The 23,292-nt window shown below is 43.8% G+C and overlaps 1 protein-coding gene across 5 annotated transcripts in view; it reads right to left on the bottom strand.

Moving 5' to 3' along the window:
- The window catches only part of ZKSCAN1 (zinc finger with KRAB and SCAN domains 1), a 39,718-nt gene extending 16,819 nt beyond the window's left edge, over positions 1–22,899 (bottom strand). The window contains exons 1-7 of one of the 5 annotated variants that reach the window (XM_057528916.1): positions 22,773–22,891; positions 20,139–20,217; positions 13,281–13,798; positions 12,878–13,031; positions 10,768–10,859; positions 10,368–10,494; positions 7,226–8,066 (exon numbers count right to left, since the gene is read on the bottom strand). In XM_057528916.1, coding sequence (XP_057384899.1) covers positions 7,226–8,066; positions 10,368–10,494; positions 10,768–10,859; positions 12,878–13,031; positions 13,281–13,706 — 1,640 coding nt within the window. In that variant the 5' untranslated portion in view covers positions 13,707–13,798; positions 20,139–20,217; positions 22,773–22,891. Of the gene's footprint in view, positions 1–957; positions 8,067–10,367; positions 10,495–10,767; positions 10,860–12,556; positions 12,596–12,877; positions 13,032–13,280; positions 13,799–20,138; positions 20,218–22,772 lie in introns of those variants that run through there. The other 4 variants (XM_007186668.3, XM_057528913.1, XM_057528914.1 and 1 more) reach the window with 4 other exon arrangements.
- Positions 22,900–23,292: the final 393 nt, after the last annotated feature.

The raw sequence follows: 23,292 nt of genomic DNA, 5'->3' as shown, positions 1-23,292 counted from the left end.
TGGAATCATCTCCTAAAATAGATCATCTGCACACGAGCCCTGACCTCAGGTTCTGCTCTCAGGGAACCTAGGCTAAGACAGTTGGACAGGATAGGGTTTAGTACCCCGGAATTAAGATTTGGTTGTGATACCTAAGTAAAAATACATTGCTTTTTCACATGTGCCACCTTTTACTTTTTAAAAAATTTGTTTTATCTCACCATAGCCCTGAAAAGCAAGTGAAGCAGGGGTTAGTATTCCTTTAGGATAAGGAAACTAAGAGCAGAGGAAAACAGAACACTTTGCACTTCTCTCTGGTTTCTAAATAGGGTGAAAAAAAATCAATTATTTAAATGAGACAAAGTGAAAAAAATCACATTGAGTTTGTTTCAGTAAGTTATGCAAAAACAAGGTTATTAGGTTAGAGTTCATAGTTTGAAGGTCTAAAATATCAACTTCACATGTTGCTCCTACTATTAGAATGTTCAATTTTTTAAGTCTCATAAAGTGGTCAAAGGTTTTGTTTTTGTTATTGGAGTAGAGTTGATTTACAATGTTGTGTTAGTTTCTGCTGTACAGCAAAGTGAATCAGTTATACATATATCAACTCTTTTTTTAGCTTCCTTCCCCCTATAGGCCATTGAGTTCCCTGTGCTATGCGGTAGGTACTTATCAGTTACCTGTTTTATATACAGAAGTGTGTATATGTCAATCCCAGTTTCCAAAGGTTATTTTAATGGTTCCATCCTATGAAAAAATTGTTTTGGGGGATCGTTAAAAAGCAACTTTATTCCATGGTTTTTCATTCTGTTGCCAAGAAGCTACCTAAGCGCTTGTGAAATTACCTAGAACATGTCATTTGGGTGAGGATTGTTTGTGTCACAGTTCCAGTTTTTGACTTTGAAATTATACTTTTTTCTTTACCCAAAACATGCATTTTATGCAACCAAGGACAACAAAAAACAAACATCACAACTATTGCCACCTAGAGATGATAATTTATTGTTTTACCATGATCCTGAAGAGAAACAACATAAGGAGAATATTTATTACAAATCCCCACAATTTCCTTCCCCCACCTCACTACTCTAAAATTTGCCAGACACCATCGGCCTCTTAAAATGGACCACTGACTATAAATGCATTACCAATTGATTTTGCTGCCATTTCTCACGACTGAAACTTTAGTGCTCAATCAAATGACTATTTTCAGTGGAGGAGTTTCCTAGCTTTAAAAAAAAAACCCTTTTCCTCTAAAATTCCATTATTTACTGAAAGAAGCAGTTCTAGAAATGTTAATGAGGATTTTAAATGAACAAATTCAATCAAAAAATCATTCACTGAACATCTACCAAACATCTGGACGCTTCAAAGATCAGGGAAATGAAAAGGCCAGGTTTTAACAGCAATAACTTAATTCTGCGGATATACAAAGACAAGTCAGTTTCTTTTCGTCTAATTTATTCTAAGAAACTAGGAACTGACAAAACAGGAAAGGTTTGTTTTATCCAGTCTACAGATAAACAAGACAATGCCTGAGTTAGCTCTCTATATAGATTTAGCCTTATCGTGTTGACCTGGGTGTAATAACCTCTATTTAACTAAAAGTTAATAAAAATACTTATGTTCATGTTAAAATAATCGCTGATTTTGCTTGCATATCCCGCCCCTTGCCCCTAACCTCATAGATTTTTAGAACAAGATTTTCCTGTGTCGTCACAACCTGCTTCCCCCTGCCCAGCCCTCTCACGTAAGAACCCCTGCAACCAGCAGAAGCACGTCTAAATCTAATACGCTTTGTCCTCGCTCGGCGGAATAAAACCTTACTCTGTCAAGTGGCTGAAGTGGGGGTAGGGGGTGGGGAAGGCAGGCGAGCACTGGCCCCCAGCACACACCCAGCAGTCTCTCTTCTCTCCCTCCGCAGGGCTCCCTCACCACTCTTCCACAGCTGGGAGTCTGGCCCCTACAACCCTCCCCCCACACTCTCCTTCCTAGCAAACCTGACCTTGTCGGGAGATTAAACAATAGCGACTCAGGCAGCTGCCCCGACCCTTCCCTGGACCAAAGGAACTTGAAACCCGCATCTGAAACTGGAATGAAATCCCAGTTTCAGCATCACCTTTCAATCCCTCACAGAACTTACTCTTTGTATCTTAACGCACTCAGCCTGACTGCTTAATGAGTGCTTGCTGAAGGGAGAAAATTTAAGACCAATTAACTTTGCTGATTACTGTGTAATTTGAAGTGAGCCATGATTCTTTAGTAAATGGAGGTGAGAATCTCAACGATTAAAAGAAAAACAAAACAAAAAACCTGTTAAAATAACAGCAGACCATTGTTCAGAAGTCAACCTAATGCCCACTCTTTACCTTCTTCCACTGTTTTAGGATAAGAGAAAAACATGAGGTTTGTGGTATCCACTGTTAAACAGAACCAGACAATATGAAACTAAGTTCTCATGTTAAGACATTCTGTATTATGAGATGTCCAAAATAGTTCCCAAACTTTCGTTTGACCTGCAGAATTGGAGATGGCTTACCTCCCTATAACTTCAAGTTTGTTTTACAAAGCTCTGAAAAGTAAAACAGGTAATTTCATTTTTAGATATAATAAAAAATTAATTTGAATAGCAAAATAAGTAACTACTTTTCAATGTACAGTAGTGTGTCCATTCTAAAAACGAAACCTAAATGTTAGGGAAACTTTTCAAATAATACTTTCTATTATATTCTCCAGTAGTAGCTGAAATAAAAATCTACTCTAACTTCTATGAAAAGATCTATTTATACCACTTAATTTCCTCTTCTCTGATTTGACGTTTCACTTTGCAATCTGCAGACCTTCACGTGGTTTCCCAGCTGGGGAACCATAGCCCCCTCATCAGCATTTCTGAGAAGTTGCACAGAGTGGGACCCACAAACACATGGCTCCGCTGGTTAAGTACTGCTGTCACTGTGTGACTACGTTTTAATACCGTTACTCCAATTCACACGATGACTCTTCCGTGAGGATGGTAGGGTGAACCTGGTTAGCTAGCTTTAGATGAGGACGTCAGGACGACGAGACCCTGCAATAAAAGGTGATCAACTCTAGGATAAAAATTAGAAAAAAGTTCTTTCCCAGCTATGAATCTTCACAAGCCCTCTCTAATCACAGGCCAGGGGAAGTGAGCGGAGCAAGGAGGGTACACAGGAGACAGCTGAGACAGGAATATTGCAAAATGCTTCTCAAGCCTTCCTGCAATCCCAGAGACTGGATGCCTGTGTGTCTGTTTTCCAGGGAAGAGCCCATCCTGGTGTTTTCCTATCCCAAGTTTTCTAAGCACAGAAATTTAAGAGTTAGTGGAGGAAGCAGGACTATGCTTCACACCACCGGGTCAAGGTAAGTGGTCCCACTGGCCCTCCCAGGACATGCCCTCTTCTTGACTGATGGGGGCAGACCTTCTTCCTCCCCCGACAAGCTCAGAGAACCCATTCTCCTTGCTTGAAATGGTGATCTGGCAGCTAAGCGGTCAACTTCCTGGCTTTGAAGAGAACACTCTCAGGAAGCTGCAGATGTTTCTAGAACTGTTCCATTTTAGTGCCCTAGTCACCTGTCTCTCCTAGCGATTCCACTCATCTCCTAAGCTCTTGGCTTGATAAGCACCAAACTATGAAGGTTTTTTTTCTCGTTTTCCCCTTTCTCAGTTCTGTGAACTGACTTGTTTATGACCACATCAACTTCTTCACTACTCCAAAACTTTGCTCTTTTGGAGTGATGTGTTCTGTCAAATAGATTAAAATAAAAATACATTATCTGTTTACAGGGAATATACAGAATAAAACAGGGGCTGGAGGTACAAAACACAGACACTGACATTATGGTCATACAAAATATATAGAAGTACCCAACATAAACAACTTTTGTCAGAAGTTGTACATTTTGCTATTTCTTTAGCATTTTCCCACATTTTTTTTTTTTTTCTTCTGTGGATCCTCTGGAGTTAAGATCGAGCTTCCTCTGCAGTGTTTCTGAAATTCAATACATGATTGGGACATACTGACGGAATTCATTTTCTGTCCAAAGCAATGAGTGCTACACATTAAAGTTTTCCTCACATATAATATTAATAATGTTTATTTACAGTGTGAGTTTTCTGATGCTAAGGGCTGAGATGTGATTAAAGGCTTTGCCATATTTATCACAGTCAAGAGGTTCCTTCCTGGGATGACTTCTCTGACGCCAGGTAAGATGTGAATTGTCTTAGGTATCAAACGTGTCAACCTCTCTGTACATATTTAGCACAGTTTCACTTTTATGCCTTTAATAAAATACTAAGTGCCTTCCATATCAAGATGCCTCATACATCTGTAGTCTTAGGCTTTAGCCTTGCCTGCCAGGATGAAGTAGAAACAAATGCCCCAGAACTTGAAGACTTATACTTCTCTTCCTGGCAAGGTTAAGGTATATTTTTAAAAACCCCTCAAAGACTTCCACTGGGTCAACTAGCATGCTAACAGTGAACTAGAGTACTGAAACTGTTAACATACTTCAGCCAGTCGAGAACTTTCAGATGACTATCCTGAGCACTAATTTAGATGTCGTAAGCCTTTTGGGCCATGACTCTATTACACTTTGTGCTGAAGAGCTGATAAATGAATGCAATGCAGATGGTTTTATAAACGGTGGTAGCCTGTTTTCTTCAGAAAACTTGTCTTCAAATAGCTGCTTCAAGGAGTCCATCTGCTGAAGATCTGGAGCTATGCCCGTGGCCATCCCACACAGTCAGTACGATGTCCCAGGAAATGGGAATTAAATGTGGGGCACAGGTTATAGTTAACTTCCATTAAAAAGAAATGATGGCTGAATCATGTCCACATAAAAAAGCCAATGTGGGTGGACCTGACCAGTGTTCTTTCCCTCTTCACAACAGTCGGTGCTTCGATCGGTGTCTGGAGTTAAGCACCTCACTGCTTTCAGTTGCTTCCTGGCAGCAAAAGTCTTTGCTCAAAAGCATCAGCAGTTTTCTATGTGACCACCACTATGTCTCACTCTTTGAAGAAAATTCCTAAAAGCATTTCTTCTACCTTCCCTTACTATAAAAAGTTACTTAGGTGTGCCCTTCTGGAGTATCCTGTTTTTCTTAAATTGGATGGATAGAATACTCTGGTCACCAGCTGACTTCCTTTAAGTTCCCCCAGGCAACACAGATGCAACTGCTTAGGAGCTACCGGGAAGCTGGAGTTGGTCCAAGTTATAGAGAGAGGCCAGAGAAAAAGTGCTGTTTGGCCCGGAGCTGAGGCCACAGCTGCCCCCACCTCCATGGTTCCCCGTGAAGTAGCACTGTCTCATAGGCTTGGGTTGTTGGCTAGCAAACCAGTGACGAGTGACAGTTTTAGTTCTTGACGGAAAATCTCAAACTCTATGTGAGGGGTCTCCCATTATGGGGCTAGTCTTCAGGTGTGTTCTTAGTCTGTTTCTAAGTCCCTGCAGGGCTGTCCACAGTCATTCACGTGCTCTCACGAGCAGTTACCTCTACCCAAGGCCCTGATGACTTCCTATGTGACCCACGCTGCTTGGGTCTCTTGTGTGTGCATCTGAAAATGGTCTGTCGCTGGCTTCTACGCAGAAGCTAATGCATCCTCCTGCACAGATGATGGGAAAGATCAAAGTTTCATAACCTCACCTCAGTCTCTAGTGATGAGAAACAGAAAAGACATTGTGCGGTATGACTACAATACGACCAACCACATCTTAGCACGTTGGTGAGCTTCTCAGAGCAACAGACACGTTTAGTAATTGCCAGCTAACGATCTCAAATGTCTTTTCGAAGTTTCTGGAAGGTGTGGGAAAAAAAATGCTCCCTCCAATGTTCCTTTTTCTGAAAAGCAACAGAAAGCACATCTTTTGAACTTTAAAGTTACAAATGATTCACAAAGTGCCCAAATCATCACGTTGTTCAGGAGCTGACTGAAGAAATTCTGGTTAAGATCTTTGCCATCTTTGCCTTAGTAAGTGATCACATTGTTCTTTAAGATGATGGATGACAACAAAGTCGTTTCTGACATTTCATGGTATTTACTCTCTGATCCGTGTCTAGATAGTCTATGCTGGTGGCTGACCAGCACCCTTCATTTATATTTAGGACAAAAATAGCATGCGACCCTAGAGCTTTAGCCACGCCTCGGGCTCACAAGCTGGGCCAGGCTACCGTATTTCAGGTACTCGTGACTCACAGGCCTTGTCGTGAATGTACAAATCCTGCTAGAAGTCAGGTCTAATGAGCACTTCTCATGTGGTCAGCACTGTGTCCAGGGCTGTTGGGGATATAAATATATCCCCCGGTGAGAGAAGCATCTCTTTTGGGGAGTGATGAAAACTTTCCCACACGGAACAATGAAAGATTCAAAGACAGTATGCAATCAAGTGCTAACCTGTGGAGAAACGCAGTTAGGAGTGCGATAGTGCTTTAGGGAATTTGTGGATTTTGCGAAGGGAGAGAAGTGTTTTGAATCACGGTTGCCATTTCAGTAGGATTTATCTCAGTCATGAGGGAACCATCTACATCTGCGGCCATCCTTTGGAACTGTAGACTGGTGCGCATGCCCTCTCTTTCAGGAAGAGATAGAAATCTTTGGTTTGATACTGACAGCGCAGTCCTAGATTTCTATAGCTTTGGTAGGCTACCAGTGACTGTACAGAACTTACCGTATATATATAACTAGTTTGAGCAGCATGTGCCGATGTAGTTTTTGTTCAAACTGTCCCTCTTTTTTGAGAAATAAGGTTCAGCAAGACGTTGGCCCAGTAGGGCGTTTGCGGCAAGCAGGTTTTGATCCTCAGTGTCATTTTCACAGAGCCGATCTTAGTCTTTCAATTATGTACTGTGGTTGCGAAGAGTTCAAGAGCGCCTTAAAGGTCTCCTCATTACTGATAGCTTGACATTTTCCTGTGTGTGTGCTTCTATCCTGTGTGGAAACAGCATGTAGATTATCCATCCCTATGACTAGCATTTCCCTGCAGGGGCTGTAGAAGAATTATACGCCCACAGACTAGGCAAAGGCAGAACACTGCTGATGTAACTGTAAGGATCCATAAGTGTGATTTTTTTTTTAACCTGTTGAGGCTGTTTTTTTTCCCCTCCATGGGCACACATCTCTGAAATAATTTTAGAAACGAAAAGGGGAAATGGCTTGTTGACAAATTCTCGCTTTACACACAGCTTTTCAGGAATGCTCCGAAAGCATCGAGGGAGGCGGGGCTGTACTCGGAGGCTCGCTCTCTGGTGTGGATTCTGTGATGCAGAGTGAGGGTCGAGCTTCGGGTGAAGGCCTTGCCGCACTTCGTGCACTTATAGGGCTTTTCTCGGGTGTGAATTCTCCGATGCAAAATAAGGTATGAGTTTCGGTTGAAAGCCTTTCCACATTCACTACATTCATAGGGCTTTTCCCCCGTGTGGATTCTCTGATGCTTAGTGAGGTCTGAGCTCTGGCTGAAGGCCTTCCCACACTCGTTACATTCGTAGGGTTTCTCCCCAGAGTGGATCCGCTGATGCAGAATGAGATTTGAACTGTGACTGAAGGCTTTGCCACACTCATTACATTCATGAGGCTTCTCTCCTGTGTGGATTCGCTGATGCAGGACAAGGTTTGAGTTAAGACTGAAGGCTTTCCCACATTCACTACATTCATAGGGCTTTTCTCCGGTGTGGATTATCTTATGGCGAATAAGGCTTGAACTCCTTGTGAAGCATTTACCACATTCATCACATCTGTGGGACTTCGCTCCTGTCGGAACTTCTTCAGGGGTGTTGAAGTTTGAGCTCAGACTGAAGCTTCTCCCCAGTCCTTTACCCTTTTCCCTTGGACCTCGCTCTCCTGTGCTGGGGTTTTTTTTTTCCTTGACTGTAGCCGGCCCCGGATCTCTCTTTTCTTTTCCAGTTTTCTCCTCAGGGTTTCTCTGCTGCCTTTCTACTACTCTGCCCTGCTGTTCACGTTTTTCTCCGAAATCTTTCTGGAATTTTCCCGTGGTCTCCCCATGTGATGCTGAGTCTTCTGCAATTTCAGCCTTTGAGGTGGACTCCTCATTCTCATTCCTGTTTTCACAACCTGACACGATAAATAAAAAATACAAATAGCATCTTTTTCTGTTGAATATGTGGGTTACTCAAGTGACACTGTTTTCCAGGAAGCTTCTACCTGCCTGCAAAATGACCTCACAATATTAACTGGAGATAAAATAGTAGAAAAACAAGGGAAAAAACATAGGGACAACAGGGAGTAGAATTGGGAAATGAGAGGGCAGGCAAAGCGTGGAAAGGACAACGGAGGGAGCGTGCAGAGAGGCCAGGAGCGAGCAGAGGGAACAGAACCAGGTGAGGAAGGAAGGAAGGCATGAGGAATTAAGGAACATAAGAGGTCACAACTCATGGTTCTATAATTTGGTCACCCGGTAATTAATTTGAAAGAATAAATACACATTAAAAAAATCATGGTCCAGGGACTTCCCTGGCGGTCCAGTGGTTAAGACCCCGTGCTTCCAATGCAGGGGGTGCGGCTTCAATCCCTGGTTGGGGAACTAAGAGCCCACATGCTGTGAGGCTAAAAAAAAATTAAAAAAAAAATCATGTTCCAGTTCTAATTAAGAATTTATGAGTTAAAAAAAAGAGAACGGACAGGTCTTTCCTAGAAAATGATAAGTGGTATTACCAGAAAGAAAGGAATGCAATTAATAAAAGAAAAGCAAATACTCCGCCAATTCTGTGAGATTTTTATTGACAAGGTGATAGTTAACAGGCAAAACAAAGAGCGCTGAACCTGGCAGGTTACGCAGACCTTCAGACACAGAAACTAGTTTCTCTCCACTAGGGAGAGCAGCACAGAGCTGACAGTGCTCAAGCAACAGGGATGAGGGTGAAGAAGCTGGTTGGGGCATTAGTACATGTAACTGAAACCTGCACTGACAAACGACTGAGAACTACTGAGAACAAAGAGACTGAAAACAATTCCAGAGACAGCCCACAAAGGACGTAATATAAGATAAGATCTTACAAATGCAGAGCTGATCTTCTGATTTTAGCAATCTGCCTGTTAAAACACTGGAATATATTCTTATTGTGGACTGCTATATTCTGTGTGTCACCCTGTTTTTTAAGTATAGACTAAAAATTGTTCAGTACAAAAACACTATTTTATATATGTTTACATTTGTCTAGAAAAAACCCAAACTATCCCAAATCTATTATTTATTTACTTGGCCTTAAGAAACCTTTCCAAGTGAGTGTGCACTATCTCAACGCAATCACTGAAGGAGCTGAGTATCTAACCCCTGACTTGAGTGATGAAATCACCATAAATACTGACCTGATCATAAGGAAGAGGAAATTGGTCTACTTCTTTTGAATTCCAAGCCTAGGTCCTTGATGATCTGGATAGTTCCCCGGCTGTTCCCAATGTTTTGTTTTGTTTTAAGTTAGCAAGGGGTGGGTACTACCCGGCTCACAAACAGAGATCAGTTTTTTGGCTTAATTTTCACCTCGTCCAAAGAGCAAGTACTAAGAAACAACAAACCCCAGTTATCCCTATGGTTCAAAACAAAACTTGAGGTTTCTGTAGTAACATCCTTTCTTCATAACTTCCCTTCATTCACCCTACCACTGCCCTCCCCAGGCAGAAGTCTTAGGAAGTGGCCTTCCCTATGACACGACTGATCTGAGAGCTTCCTGCAGTACTGTCTCCCAGGGGTTAAGACCTAATAGAGACAAATGGGACTGTTTGTCAACTGTGTCACCTTGTCTTATCTGGTTGATGCCTCTTAGAACTTCTTTGTTCTTACTACACACTCAGGAGCCAGAGCTCTTCACAGAAGATCACCATTAGGTTTGAAATCTGGGAATCCTGACCATAATGGAGGTACAGGTGCAAGTTCATGGAATTATACAGAGCTGTTGTGGAGCAGCGCTCACAGGATGCAAGACTGAAAGCCCATGGAAGGATGCAGTGTAGGTTCAGGAACACGGTCCCAGGTTAGGATTAGATTGATGATCAATTCTCACCTGGCCCTCTATATTAGGAAATACAGACACTTCCCCTGACAAAAGCACTTAATTGTATCCACAAAGAATGAAGCAGAATCCTCAATGGTGACAGAGTAGTTGAAGAGGTGGGGATTCAGAACATAAAAGTATTTCTGCTTTCAAACAGCAAAAACTACCTAGAGGTAAAAAAATCCACCTGGAATCAGGAAGTCCCAGTACCAGGCTTTTGGGATTAAAGAAACTCAAATTGTTCTCCTTCTCTATCTGGTCTGAAGAAAGGGGCTCAGTAGTCTCTAACACATCAGAGATCCCAGAACTAACAGAAAAAGAGGCAATACAATCTTATCAGACAATAATCCTGCAGCCATCTTACCCTGGGAAATCACGTTCCCATAATTCTCCTGCCTGGCGTCCCTATTCAGATTCCTCCGAGCCAGGTTCTGACATCCCCATTCCTCCAGGATGAGGGACACGGCCATGTCCTCGATCTTCACCATTGCCTGAAATAACATGAGATCCCCACACTCAGTTCCCCCAAAGTCCAGGGACAGTCCCACTGCCCGAACCTGGAGTCAGGGACGGAGGTGACTGCAAACCTACAGGATGCTAGGAAAAAAAAGGTGACCATGCCAGGCTCTAGTGGACAGGTGGGGAGTGGGGCTACTCTGTGGGCAGGGACATCAAGAGCCAGTGTCCTGGTGAAGACCGCTGAAAGAGCCCCAGGAAGAGGCAGATGCGAGGGACTCAGGAGGGCAGAGGGGCCCACAGCTCACCTGGGAATCTGCCGAGAACAGTGCAGATGCCATCGCCTGGTCTCTGGGACCCCCCTCGTGATGAGGGGCAGGAACGTGGGTGGCAGGGAGAGCTGAGGGAGGAGAAAGGAGCTGTGAGTGAAGCCAGCTCTGCTCTGGGCCTCCCCTCAAAGGGCCCACGGGCACCCTCTTTCCTGTACCAGCATGCCCAGTGTTCAGTGTTTAACTACAGAACTGAGAACTACAGAGAATATAAGAAAGGAAAGGCATGATGTGTGTCTTCCCAAGACCTCTGTTCTTAAGCAGAAGTAACAAGGAGTCATAAAAGGGTCCTTAAAATCACCTGGTCCAACTCCTTCATTTTAAAGAAGGGGAAACCGAGGCCCCAAGAGGGTAAACAACTTGCCTAACATCATCCTGTTAAGAGGGTAGAGCCAGAACTAGAACCCGGGTTCCTACTCTCAGCCACAGAAGTAGGTAACACTCAGCCCACATTCAAGTCTGGCTCATAATTTAATTTTCTCCAGTCCAACGAACAGTGTACCAGGACTTCAGAATCCGGTTCAGTTGTGGAAAATGGAAGATTTAAAAATCTTTAGTAGTAATGTCTTGAAACACAGAGAAGGAAGGGGCTCTTCTTACTTCTGGGTAAGTTTCTGCCATTTTTTGTCCCTCTACTTTTCTCCCTCACTTAGCCACAGTTTTTGGATAAAATGCACACATGGTTCGAACGTCGATGAGACATTTACAAATGTATAAAGGTCTGGGTTGACACTCATCTAATAAAAGACATCGACAACATAGGATCACACTAACTGCGATGTGCAAGAAAAACTGGAAAAATTTTAAACGGCAAAATCAAAATCCTCCCTTGCCAAGTAATGTTAGATTTGGAAATGTTACTGGTGAACAGATGATGTTACTGTGCTGCAAAGATACTAAAAAACTAATATGAAACGGAATTAGTAAATCTTGTAACTATTTCAGAATATACGGCAATAATATAAGCTAAAGCAAAATGTAGACAAAGATCAAGTACCTAGCACTTTAACCCTCTGAGAGTTAGGAACACTCTGGAAGATGAGCAGCACAAAGAGAAACTGAGAATAAGTGCATACGCCTCAATTCCTTCAAGAACTATTTACGACATAACAACTGTATGTTCCAGGGTCTGGAAAGCTGTTACTCTGGTAACCTGAAGCCCTAACCTGGCACTTAAAACCACGAAGATCCTCCTCCGTTTCCTGACTTCACCTGGTGGAGTGTGAAGAGAGCTCACAAACCCTACGAGGACCTAACGGGACTGGGTAGACAGCGGTGGATAAACATCACAGCGCACTGCTTGGCTCACAAGGCTTGCTCCAGCTTACGAGCGCTGGCTGTCCGGCAGAACGCACGGAACACAATACTTCCTTAAGCTCTAATGTTCCTATCCTGAATGTCATCATAAATAACACACACTGGTTAAGTGTGCCTTTGTCAACTCTTGCTGAACAACCATACTTTTAGCATGTTATTTTTTTCTCTTTCACTGATATTCTAGGTATCAACTTTGATTTTAAAATTGGATAAAAATATTGTTAATATTTCCCTCAAGGAAAAAAAATTCAACTGATTTTTATTTATATGACCCTGAAGTGATTTTTTTGCCTCATGTTCCTCAACCAAAAACAAAATATTTTTTCCATCCTTTTCCCATTCTTTGGAATTTTTGAAAGTAACCTAGAAATAGTGATGTTATACAGTATTTTATACATTTTAAATAAAATGAATTGATAAATGATCCTTTTAAAGATAATTTACAACATACTAGAGTGTTGGCTATATTTCATCTGTTCCTAGGACTTTCCTGTAAAAAAAAAAAAAAAAACCTGCTAGACATCCAGAATACTAACAATTCAACAAATAATATAATGTCCACCCAAGTTCATCATGCACATTTCACTTACCTCCTTGGTAACATTATTTAACTCCTGAAATTGATCTGTAAGTTATATTTCCTCTGATATTTAGTAATAATGACAATAGAAACAAACATACTTCTCTATTACAGGCATTTAGCAACACAGAGAGGGCACTCCCATCCTGAATAGTTTGCTTCTTTCCCCCCATGTGAAACCTTGCTTCTTACCCCGTGGTTGTAAGAGGCGGGGTTTCCGAGATGAATGCTTGAAATGGGACTGGGTGGCCTCATGAGGAAGGTCAAAGCTCGAGGACTCCTGTACTGGATCCAGAGGCACCATCCCCCTTGCGAGCATCTCAGGTCCATGAACTTGACCTGGGACCTGAGGACAAACAGGTTGGGCTTGTGCGTAAATCACTTTTTAAACAGGAATTTAAACAAACGAAAAAAGACAGTAAATATACCAGTGGCTGCAGGAAGGACAGGGCTAGAATGCTTTTTAATATCCAAGCAAACAGGATCAAAGCACCACAAGGACTATTAATACGAACTTTAAGTCAGTAACCTTCTCTCTGCTCCAGCCTCAAAGTCCACGTGCTGCTCACACGTGACAGGTTTCCCCTCTTCTTACCTGCTGTCCTGATAAATCCAGCTCCAGGTCTTCCAGAAGGGTCACAGCCTCCTCCCCACTATCGGGACGGTATTCCTGCAGCCAGACCTGGAGCTCCTTGGGCAGAATGGAAAGGAACTGCTCCAGTACCAGCAGCTCCACGATCTGCTCCTTGGTGTTTATCTCTGGTCGCAGCCACTGGTGACAAAGTTCCTTCAGTCGACTCAGGGCCTCTCGAGGCCCAAAAGTGTTCTGGTAACAGAAGTGCCTGAACCGCTGGCGGAAGATCTCTGGGTCAGGAGGAGGAGACTCCTGCAGACTGGCGTCCTGCCCCCACATGTGCTCTTCCTCATCTTCCTCTTCAACCTTCACTATCACGATGCCGTCCTTCTCCTGGGCAGCGTGGGGGGACAGACCGGTGGCTTCCCTTGACTCAGCAGTCATCATTCAGGCTCAGGGACCTGACTTGATCCAAACAGGGTCTGTGCTCTCCTTTCTGTCCTGGGAGATGTTTTCTGATATCTGTTTCTGTACTATTCCTGAAGGAGTGAAAAAAAAAAAAGTTATTGGTACCTTTATGAAAAGTGACCTGTGCTGTTAATACTTCATACAAGGCTACACATCAAGGCATTAAAAATGCCTCTGGGGGCTTCCCTGATGGCGCAGTGGTTAAGAATCTGCCTGCCAAAGCGGGGGACATGGGTTCGAGCCCTGGTCTGGGAAGATCCCACGTGCCACGGAGCAAATAAGCCCGTGCGCCACAACTACTGAGCCCGCGAGCTACAACTACTGAGCCCGCGTGGAACAACTATTGAAGCCTGCGCGCCTAGAGCCCGTGATCCACAACAAGAGAAGCCACCGTGATGAGAAGCCCGCGCACCGCAACGAAGAGTAGCTCCCGCTCACCGCAACTAGAGAAAGCCCGCGTGCAGCAACGAAGACCAGCCACAAAATAAATAAATAAATAAATTAATTAATTAATTTAAAAAAATGTCTCTGAATAGCAAAGGGGGAAAAAAAAGCCTCCAGAGCCACACTGTTTTCCCTGCCACTTTAGATATTAAGGTTTGCAAACAAACTTCCAACTAACAAATTCCCCCCTCAGGGTGTTTGCCTGAGCCTGAGCACCGTCCCTCCAGGAGGAGGGCAGGCTATGACATCATGTGTTTACACACTAAGCCCAGTGAGAGCTGAACTTAGTTAGTGGGGTGCCAGGCACCCGCTCCAGCAGCACACTAGACATCTTAGCCCCTCCCACGACACCCTTGGAGCACCATCTCACAGATGACACGACTGCGGCTCGGATGACTCAAGTGATCTGCTCAGGAGCAGGAGGCTACCTACCTAGTAGCGTCAACACTCAAGCCAAATTTGAAGGCCAGGACTTGCTAACCCACCGTTTAGCTATTTCTATTATTTTTATGGGTGCCTTGGTCAGTACGAGATGATCCACTTTGGACAGAGAAAGAAAATATCAGAATGTCTATTTATATTTTAAAAGTGAGAGAAAATAAACCATATTTAATGTACAAATGGACACTACCAAGCTCACGTGGTCTAAATGCTGAACTGTCACATGTCACACAAGAGACAAGCATGGGGGGAGGTGAGCAAAATGGGTCAAATGATACAAACTTACAGTTATAAAATAAGTAAGTCCTGGGGATGTTATGTAGAGCATGGTGACTACAGTTAATAATAATAATGTACTGCATATTTGAAAGTTGCTGAGAGTAGTTCTTAAAAATTCTCATCAAAAGAAAATAAAATGTAGGGGACTTCCCTGGCGGCAAAGTGGTTAAGAATCCGCCTGCCAATGCAGGGGACACGGGTTCAAGCCCTGGTCCGGAAGATCCCACGTGCCTCGGAGCAACTAAGCCCGTGTGCCCCAACTACTGAGCCCACGAGCCACAACTACTGAGCCCATGTGCCACAACTACCGCAGCCTGTGCACCTAGAGCCCCTGCTCCGCAACAAGAGAAGCCACCGCAATGAGAAGTCCGTGCACCGCACCGAAGAGTAGCCCCCGCTCGCCGCAACTAGAGAAAGCCTGCGTGCAGCAATGAAGACCCAACACAGCCAAAAATAAATAATAACAGAAAAGAAAAGAAAAAAAGAAAATGTAACTATGGTGACAGATGTTAACCAGACTTATTGTGGTGATCACTTTGGAATATACACAAATACTCAATCGTTATGTTGTACACCTGAAACCAATATAATGTTATATATTAATTACATCTCAAAAAAAAGAGAGACAAGCAGCTTTAAAGATTCTTTCAGAGAAACTACAATTAGGGAAATACTAACGATGCAAACACACACAAACAAGAAAACTGCACAGCAATTTTTAACTCAGCGAGGTTAGAAAGTAAAAACAAATGTGGAACTAAATCAAACTTAAGAAGTCAACCGATAAGTGAGAAAGTAGCTGCTTAAAAAAAAGTGTGAGGAAAGAACTATTATGAGAACAGATGTGTGTTGTTACATAATTTTAACTGCCAAAAATGATACTCAGTTTCCTGGAAAATATTATCTACACATTTAAAAAACTTGGAAATATTTCCTAATTTGTTTAAAAGTCTTCCAAATGAGGATTTTTAGTGGGTCTTAAATCTGTTTGTTAAAATTATAAAACACCTTTTTTTTTTTTTGGCTAAACACCTTTTTATTTTTTTTATTGGAGTATAACTGCTTTACAATGTTGTGTTAGTTTCTGCTGTACAAGGAAGTGAATCAGCTATATGTATACATATATCCCCTCCCTCTTGGACCCCCCATCCTCCACCATCCCACCCCTCTAGGTCATCACAGAGCACCCAGCTGAACTCCCTGTGCTATACCGCAGGTTCCCACTAGCTATCTATTTTACACATGGTAATGTATTTATGTCAAACTTAATCTCCCAATTCGTTCCACCCTTTATAAAACACCTTCTGATTAGTTTGTAAGAACAGGTAATTTAAGGGCATGGAAAATGGAAACGTACTAGCTGAATTTCAAGAACAAAAATTTAACATGGTTGGTGGATAGGATCAATCCTGAGTTACTAAGCAGAGGCAACAATGTGTCGCTTCCATCTGAACTGACAAACCTTTGTGAAGCATCTTTTTTTTTCCACCTCTACAGCCATCAAAATTAAGCATCAAATTCAACTTTTAGAGACAAGAGCATCCAACTGTTCTATCACAATAAGATAAGCCAAAAGTTTTAAACTACCAAAGTAGTTTTAATTACATGGCTCTCACTGAAAAATTATTTTGATGGAAAAAGGATCACGTACATTGAAAGCACAAAAATTTTTCTAGAATAGCACAACTTAATGTATTTTTTTAATTATACAAAACACTGGTACATGTATGTAATTTTTCTAAATAGTTTTTACTGACAGGAACGTGTGACCAGAAAAGTTTGGAGATGACTCTTCTAATCGCAAAGAATATGATTTTAATCTGAGATTTATCACAGGATTAGTTTTTTTCTCTCTCTTTCTTTGGTCCTTAATGAAAACCAGAAATCCTTATTAAAATAGCAGTCTATAATAACAATAAAGAATATTACATTCAAAAAGCCTTTCTACATAAATGTAAAAACAATGTGGGAATTAAATCATTTCTCCAATGATTTTAATAAACTGGTAAAAGTCCTGTTGCAAACCATCTTCTAGACCTTCCCATCCACTCCTTCAGACCTGTTTTGCACTCCACCCACCTTGCTGCAGGAAATGTATTTTGTTTTTCAACTTCGGAGCAGCTTTACCTGGAAAGTCCTTACAGTTACGAGTATTCAGTTTCCTAACCATTTCTGCAGATCTACAGCGTGCAAAGTGTCCTGCTAGACTGAGCGGAATAAAAAGATGAGAAGCACCATTCCTATTTTTACACAAATAATTACAGTACAAAGCAGATGTGCCAACAGTTCTAAGGAGGTTACAACCTGAGTGCTGGAGAAGCCCTGAGGAGTGACTGACAGCTACAAGGCAGCTTCCAGGAAACAGCCCCCCTGGAGCTGGGGCATCGGAAGAGCCAGGACCCAGACAGGAAGAGGCAGCGAGTAGGGAGTCCAAGGGATCACTCCTTTGGCTATCTTTCTCCCAGCTGGAGGCTAAATAATTCCTGTAAGGCTGAGTCTCTCTATTTCATTCTGAAAAGTGAAAAGAAAGACTATTTTTTCCAGCTACGCCTCCCAGAATTGTCTTCCGCCACCCTAATCCAGGCTCCACATCTCCTGCCGAGACTAGGGCCTTAGCTCCATACGGTTTCTCTAGCCTCCATTTCTCCCCTTTCCAATACGAACAACATACCAAGGTCAACTTAGTATTGCCAAAGTATGCTTCTGGTCATTCCCTCCTTCCCCTCACTTACTGTCAATGAATCCTTGACATCTACCAATCTAGTGTTCAAACAACACACCCCACTCGACTTTTCCACTCCCATTACTTTCCTTAGTAGTGATCCCCTGTATTTCAGCCTATTGGGCCCATTAATAGGGTTCCCCAAGCGTAGGGTGTGACTTTGCATCTTTACCCCTTTGCCGGGACCAATGACTTTGCATCTTCACCCCTTTGCTGGGACCAATCTCCCACCTTTATCCACCTCTATGGCCAAATTTTCACTCACCCTTCAAGATGTACACTGTCTCCTGACATTCTGAATTAAGTAAGATATCTTCCTCCTTTGAACACCCTTGGTACTTTCTCTGTTCCTACCTTAGGCACTTCTACTCTCCTTGTATTACCCTTACTTGAGTTGCAGTTCCTATCTCCACCTCCCATCTAAGCCCCTCAAGGACAAGGACTTTTGTTTACTTATCTTCTAGGGAACTGGGGAGACTGTTAAACGGCACAGAAGAAGTAAGAGCAACTCAGGGACTTCCCTGGTGATCCAGTGGTTAAGACTCCGCACTCCCAATGCAGGGGGCCCGGGTTCAATCCCTGGTCAGGGAACTAGATCCCACATGCCGCAACTAAGACCCAGCACAGCCAAATAAATAAATAAATATTTAAAAAAAAAGAAAAGGAAAAGAAAAAAGAACAACTCCAACTATTACAGCTCCCCCTGCCATCTTATTGCCTTTAGTGGCAATTAGTGATCAGACAGCCCACAAGTATCTCATCACTCAGGCGCAGAATCTCACCTTCCTTGACTCCTCTCTCCTTGCGTGCATTCAGTCTCCAAGCACCAGGGAGAAGTAATTCTTTGTTCATACTTATTTTTCTATCTAGCTCTGTGGAGGCCAGCTTCCTCTCTTTGGTGCCCTGCCTTCATCCCCCCCTCCAGTTCACCTCCCACCTTGCTCTCAGATCTTCTTCCTAAAACTCTAGAGCCTTGCAGTCAACACTCCCCAGCACCTGGTCCCAGTTTCCCCATCAAGCTTCATTTCCCATGAATTTCTCTCCCTCCCCTGCATGAACCTTTTCCATCCAGCAAAATGAGTCTACTCAGTACTTCCTAAATATGTCTTGTATTTTGAACACCATCCTTTTCTCCCATGATAATGCCTGGCATTTCCCTCCCAGTCTTCTCTGCCTTTTCAAATCCTACTTATCCTTCAGAGCTAAGCTAAAATGCAACTTGCCTCTCATCTGTTCAAGAAGCCTCCAGTAGGCATTACAGGAAGAACCAATGTTAACTGAGTGCTTTCTATGTACCAGGCATTTCACACAACACCCTCAGGAGGTAGGTACCATTGTTGTCTACTGTATAATGACAAAACTAAGGTTTACAGATGTTAAATAACATACCCAAGGTCACAGGGCAATTGAATGGTAGAGCGAGGATTTGAAATTAGGTCTGTGGGACCCCTCAGTTCAAGCTCCAACCATCACACCAAACTCATTCTGTCCCAACGTGTGGGGTAAGGAAAGGCTTCTGTGGACACACGGATTCTTTCGAAGAGGAAGGCCTATGAAGGATGACCACTCAGGAATGGCCCTCACCTGCCATCCACTGTTTTCACTGGAGAGCTGCGTGACTAAGAAGATACAGCAGGAGATGCAAGTGGGAATCATCTAAACTCTAACCAGGTGGGACCTTCAAAAGAGACAACTGAGGGGCTTCCCTGGTGGCGCAGTGGTTGAGAGCCTGCCTGCTAATGCAGGGGACACGGGTTCGAGCCCTGGTCTGGGAAGATCCCGCATGCCGCGGAGCAACTGAGCCCGTGAGCCACAGCTGCTGAGCCTGCGCGTCTGGAGCGTGTGCCCCGCAGCGGGAGGGGCCGTGATGGTGAGAGGCCCCCGCTTGCCGCAACTAGAGAAGGCCCTCGCACGAAATGAAGACCCAACACAGCTAAAACAAACAAAATAAATAAATAGAGTAGCTATTAATTAAAAAAAAAACAAAAACGCAAATGTCTGCCTTAAAAAAAAAAAAAAAAAAAAGAGACAACTGAGCAGAGCTAGTGTGGCATCTAGCCTGGTGTCAGAAATCTCATTTATTGGACTCCCCTTCTGGCGCAGTGGTTAAGAATCCACCTGCCAATGCAGGGGACATGGGTTTGAGCCCTGGTCTCGGAAGATCCCACGTGCTGTGGAGCAACTAAGCCCGTGCACCACAACTACTGAGCCTGCGCTCTAAAGCCCTCAAGCCACAACTACTGAGCCCGTGTGCCACAATCACTGAAGCCCACGCACCCAGAGCCCATGCTCTGCAACAAGAGAAGCCACCACAATGAGAAGCCCGTACACGCAACAAAGAGCAGCCCCCGCTCGCCGCAACTAGAGAAAGCCCGCGCACAGCAATGAAAACCCAATGCAGCCAAAAATAAATAGTAAATAAATAAAATTTAAAAAAAAACAAAGAAATCTCATTTATGAAAATTCTGTTCCATCTTAGGCATTTAAGGAGACTAAAGAAAAGGAATCTTGATTTGTGCCCACACCTTCGCCAGTTTTGAAGAGGAGGCTGCTCCTTGGGTCAGTGGGACTCAACAGGAAGGGATTCTGAGGAGGAAGTGAGACCTAAAGGGACAGAGATGAGGGCACGGTCAGTCCCTCTTCCCCCAATTTCGACAGGTACCCTCCCCCCCCCAACATTTCTCTGCTCCTACTCTGGGCAGGAGAAAAGTCACAACAGCGGCGGAAGGGCTGGGTTTTATTTTAGGTTTCAGAGGATCTGCGCACACAATCTTTTCTCCTCTCTCTAAACTCTAAGCCCTAATGGTCTCCACCAAGCATTTGCTATTCAAGTTCTTTCTTGGTAATTTAATTTTTCATGCCGTCTTCTTCGACTGGACTATTGTTAAGAGTATGTGTCTTTGTACCTCTTAGACTACTTAGTATGACATCTTTGCAAGTACCAGTTTTTAAAAAATACTTGACTGAATGTTACTCTTTTTGGCCCATTCATACAGCATTCAAAGTTGCCCTCAAATTACAGGCGTGGAAGAGTTTCACTAAGCTGCATCACCACTTACCAGCTGATTTTAGGTTAGTTACTCTAAGTACAGATGTTTCTTTTCTGGGTTAAAAAACAGTATTTGTCTCACAGAGTTGCTGTGAGGATTATAAGAGTTAACATATATGAAGCACTTAAAACAGTCTCTGGCATTTAGTAGGCACTAGAGAAGTGTTTTAAATTTTTTCAATAAACTTAAGAGGTGTAACTATACTTTCCAATTTTCAGCCTGCTTAAAAGATTAAGCAACAGGAGAAATCCTATAATAGTGAAAACAGCACAGGGCGGAACACCTGAATCCTAGTCTCCCATGAATAAGAGTGAGTACCTCCCTGGGTGAGTTATTTAACCTGACATCCAGTATCCTTATCTGTCAAATTGGGGCGGGGTGGGGGAGGGAAGAGAGGAGCAGAAAACTACCTCTGGGGTCCCTTTGAGCTGAAAACCATTCTGACACACTATCCGATTTAGATAAGATTACCCCCAGTACCTGGTTCTCCCCGAAGGTAAATACGAAAGATTTTCTTACAAAAAAGGCTTGGAGTTACAAGCTCAGTTTATTCCAAAGGCTATTTTCTAAACAGGCCAGTATCTTTTCCAGGGCATAGTCTTCAAAGTTTAAACTGCCTCTCACCCATTTCTGAACAGAGCTCTAAGATGTTTTAAAACATGAAAAAGCTACCTTTAAAAGACAACTAGCTACCCAAAGAATACTGATAACTCAGAATGAAAAGGTAACATTTAACATAACACTCATCTGCATTTAGATACAATATAAAGTTAGAAAAAATTTAAATGCTTAGATCAAGTAGGGAATCAGCAAAAGACTATGATATTAAGTAGCTAGCTTCCCTGTTTGTATTTTAAGATTGGTGAAAACTGCATGAAATAATGAACAAGCATCTTGCATAGTAATTCAGAGACATACAAACTTGGAGAAACATTCTGGGGCAAATGATCATTATGGTTCCCTAAGTAATAAAGCTATTTCTCCACACGTGGCTGGCAATATAGTAACAGGGCTTTGTTGACTGGTTACAATGAATCCTCCACAATTCAATTCGACAACTATTTACTGACCACCTCCAATCCGCCTAGCAATGGTCTGTACAATAAATGCTTTCTTTGGTCCCAGGCCATGTAACAGCTGCTCTCTATAATGAAAAGTATCTTATTGAGTACTGGAGGCACCGCAGGAAACGGAGGGCAGGGGGTCAGTGTCAGGCTGAACTGTAGCTGAATTTTTCAATTACATTGACCAAATCAAATTATCTCAAAGTTGGAAGGGCCTTTGGAGAAAACCTAGTTAATTTGATTGATGACAAAACTGAGAGTTGGCGGAAGTGTCTTATCTTATCCAAGGTCACTCAGTTAATCAGTCTCCTAAAGGCCCCGCGCAATTTCCACAAATTCCTTTCACTCTTCACCCCTTCCAAGCCAGGCAGAATAACTACTACCCAGAAATGGAAAATCCACCTCATCTACCGGACAGCTCGTTTTCAAAAGCCTTCGAAATAGTCTATAAAGCTGAAAGAGAGTGGGATGTACATATAATCTCTACTAAATCCGAATCATTTCTTTACCCACTCTGAGTAGGTTTCAAAAGCTCTTTAATCACCGCTCGGGGGTGGGGGTGGGGTGCGGAGAAGCAGGTGATGTGGAAACACGTATGCGGCACCTTGAAACGTGTCCATTTCTCAGCCTTCCGCATTTTTCACCTCGAGGTCCTGCAAGGACCCCGAAAAAAAAAAATCTCTCACTGGAATCAAAGCAAATGGCGACGAAAGCAGAGCAGAACATTCAGACAGGGGTCGGTTCGCTCGCGACCCGGTTCTCAGAAACCTCAAGCGACGATGACGACACTGCAGGAGAGGGGCCCGGAAGGGGCCCGCAGACGGCCTCCCAGGACCCCCGGCCAAGGACCGTCGCCCCCTCCCCGCCTGGGCCCGCGGTGGGGAGGGGACGGCCGGGTCTGGGGCGGGGACGCGGGCACGGACTCGCTTCACGCTGCGCCCCGGCCGCCCGGAGGGGACCCCGGGGCCGCAGCTGCAGAGCCCACCCTCACGCACACACCCCTGCGGCCCCGCCCGCTCCCCCAGAGGCCGGCCCCAAGTCTCACCGTGAGCCCCGGGAACGGCCTGGGGGCGCTGGGCGAGCAAGGGGAGCTGACTCTGGGGCTCAGGCCGGCCGAAGGGCGCCGCGCACGGACCTAGGCCCTCCCGACGCCTCGACACAGACACAATGAGTCACAAAGGCCGGAAGTGTGTCAGCACCTTGTCTTCCGGGACTGCGCCGCGCTTCCGGGTCCTCTCTAGGAGCGCGGGAGGTTTTGGCATCTCGGTTCCCGAACGCTGGACCCGTCCCCAGCCCTGCAATGGTCCAGTCGCCCGCTTTGGGGTCTCCGCCCTCAGCCTGTGCGCCCCGTGTTAAGGCTGGGGACGAAGGAGAAGGGATTCAGGCCTTTCGAGATACAAACAGACTGTCCAGTTCTGACACCAGTCCATCTGATAATTCGATTTCTCCTTTTTCATCTCGGGCAGTCCTTGTAGCAATTATAGTTATTGCCAAGCAATAATAATACTTAGGAATTGTATGTCTGTGGCAGAGGAGCTGAAAGAAGGGTGTACACAGAGGAAGCT

Source organism: Balaenoptera acutorostrata, chromosome 15 (genome assembly GCF_949987535.1).
Source record: "Balaenoptera acutorostrata chromosome 15, mBalAcu1.1, whole genome shotgun sequence".
Lineage (NCBI taxonomy): Eukaryota > Metazoa > Chordata > Mammalia > Artiodactyla > Balaenopteridae > Balaenoptera > Balaenoptera acutorostrata.
Note: the sequence above shows the minus strand (reverse complement) of the source record. Positions and strands in the feature narration are given on the sequence as shown.